The 1,655-nt window shown below is 44.3% G+C and overlaps 1 protein-coding gene across 1 annotated transcript; it reads left to right on the top strand.

The window, feature by feature from the left end:
• Positions 1–945: 945 nt before the first annotated feature.
• Positions 946–1,649, top strand: LOC105460351 (tyrosine-protein phosphatase non-receptor type 23-like; the record flags this gene model as incomplete). The annotated part of the gene is made up of 2 exons (XM_011706795.1): positions 946–1,351; positions 1,548–1,649. Coding segments are annotated over exons 1-2 (189 nt in total), but the record flags the coding sequence as incomplete, so codon positions are not given.
• Positions 1,650–1,655: the final 6 nt, after the last annotated feature.

The raw sequence follows: 1,655 nt of genomic DNA, 5'->3' as shown, positions 1-1,655 counted from the left end.
GTGAACGTGTAACTAAAAATTGGGCTTAAATTGAAATGAGATTTGGAACTGTATTAGGCTTAACTCGAAATTGAATGGGAATTAAACGGGCTCTCTATTGGATTAAACTATAATTAAATTCATGCGAGCGTTCGTCTCTGGAAGCGAATCGCGAAACGTAAAGTTCAGATAAAGTTCAAGAGCGATGTGCCCTTTCGACGCGACTCGCCGGAGAGATGCGCACCTTTCTCCATTTAATTCTTACATTCTTCACCGCGGCAATCCAAAGCGGTAGGTGGCATTTGAGAAACAAAATCGCTTCGGTTATTCACCTTCGGTTCACGTGTTTATAGTTTTCGACAAAACTGATCAGTTTCCTCCAAGTTAAAACAGGACTATTCAACCAGATGTATCCATTTATAGACTCCATCCACTGTAACGTCTGACGCTACCGCGTGAATATTCATCATCGGCGGCGCGTCGGCTGGCTTCCTGGTGAAAATCTTTCTGCAATAATTATCGACGGCGGCGACCAGAGAAGCGTCGTAATTTTTAATGCCGTCCGCAACATGTCGATTATACACCCAGACCGGGTATATCCGCGAGAGGCAGGCTATCGCTAAATCGAGCGAACACGTGCGACGACGGAAATGCTCGCTCCGGTGGTACCGTAGGTCAGTGATCGCGGAAATCAATTCCAGTTATTTTCGATCTGCGATTGTTGTTGTTTTACCGCTCGCCGACATGCAATTATCACGCACGCGACGCCTAGACTCCGCGCTATTTGCTCCTCTCGATCGTACATGCTCAGGCGAAAACTTTGAACCCTGACATTGACTACATTTGTGCATGTCACTCTTATAATCGGATTTAATAACATCTGTTGTTAAACTAGCCACGCATAGCTGTTCTTCTGAAGAATAAAATGACTGTGATTGGTCAGTTTCATAACTACAGATCTACGTGTTATTAAACTCGATTAAATAGTGACGTGTAAACGTACATAAGTCACTGCCGTCACATTTGAAATTTGAAATTCCCGCTCTAAAATAAGGTCTCGTACCTGTCGAGCGACTCCGTGGCCGCTTCCATGAACTATCGCCGTCTCGCGATTGTGTACGCAACTCAAGGGGACATTTCTCGTCACTTATACGTATTCATATGTAGTCGTGATCGGAGAGTGGTGTATGTTGTCGTCGATTGAATCCACCACCCCCGACAAGTTTGACAGATGACCGACTGTCAACGTTCGACGAGTTTGACAAAGTGAGGAAAGCGCATCGACATGGAGGCAGTGCCGAGATTGCCGATGATATGGTTTCAACTAAAAGTCAGTCCGGAGCCGACCACTTTCGGGCCGAAGCTCAAACAGGTACCGAGTTTTATCTCTTTTTCTTTCATATCTAATTATATAGTCGATTTTCGCGACGCTTCGCAAATCCGCTGTTTGCGCGAAATGTCAAAGTGTTAAGAGCAACTTGTCACCACAGTCGTCATTTTTTGATGATTTTTCGTTTGCTTCTCTGTTTTTGCTTCCCTTGTGTATTTCTTCTTTTTTTTTTTTACAGTACATACAAGATTTTTACAACGAGGAACCTGAGTCATATAACAATGAGATACACCAATTGGAAAGCTTACGCTCGATGGCAGTTAGACCACCAGTCGACATGGCTGGG

Source organism: Wasmannia auropunctata, unplaced genomic scaffold (genome assembly GCF_000956235.1).
Source record: "Wasmannia auropunctata unplaced genomic scaffold, wasmannia.A_1.0 LD323915.1, whole genome shotgun sequence".
NCBI classification, from domain to species: domain Eukaryota; kingdom Metazoa; phylum Arthropoda; class Insecta; order Hymenoptera; family Formicidae; genus Wasmannia; species Wasmannia auropunctata.
This window is presented reverse-complemented; position numbering and strand designations above follow the sequence as displayed.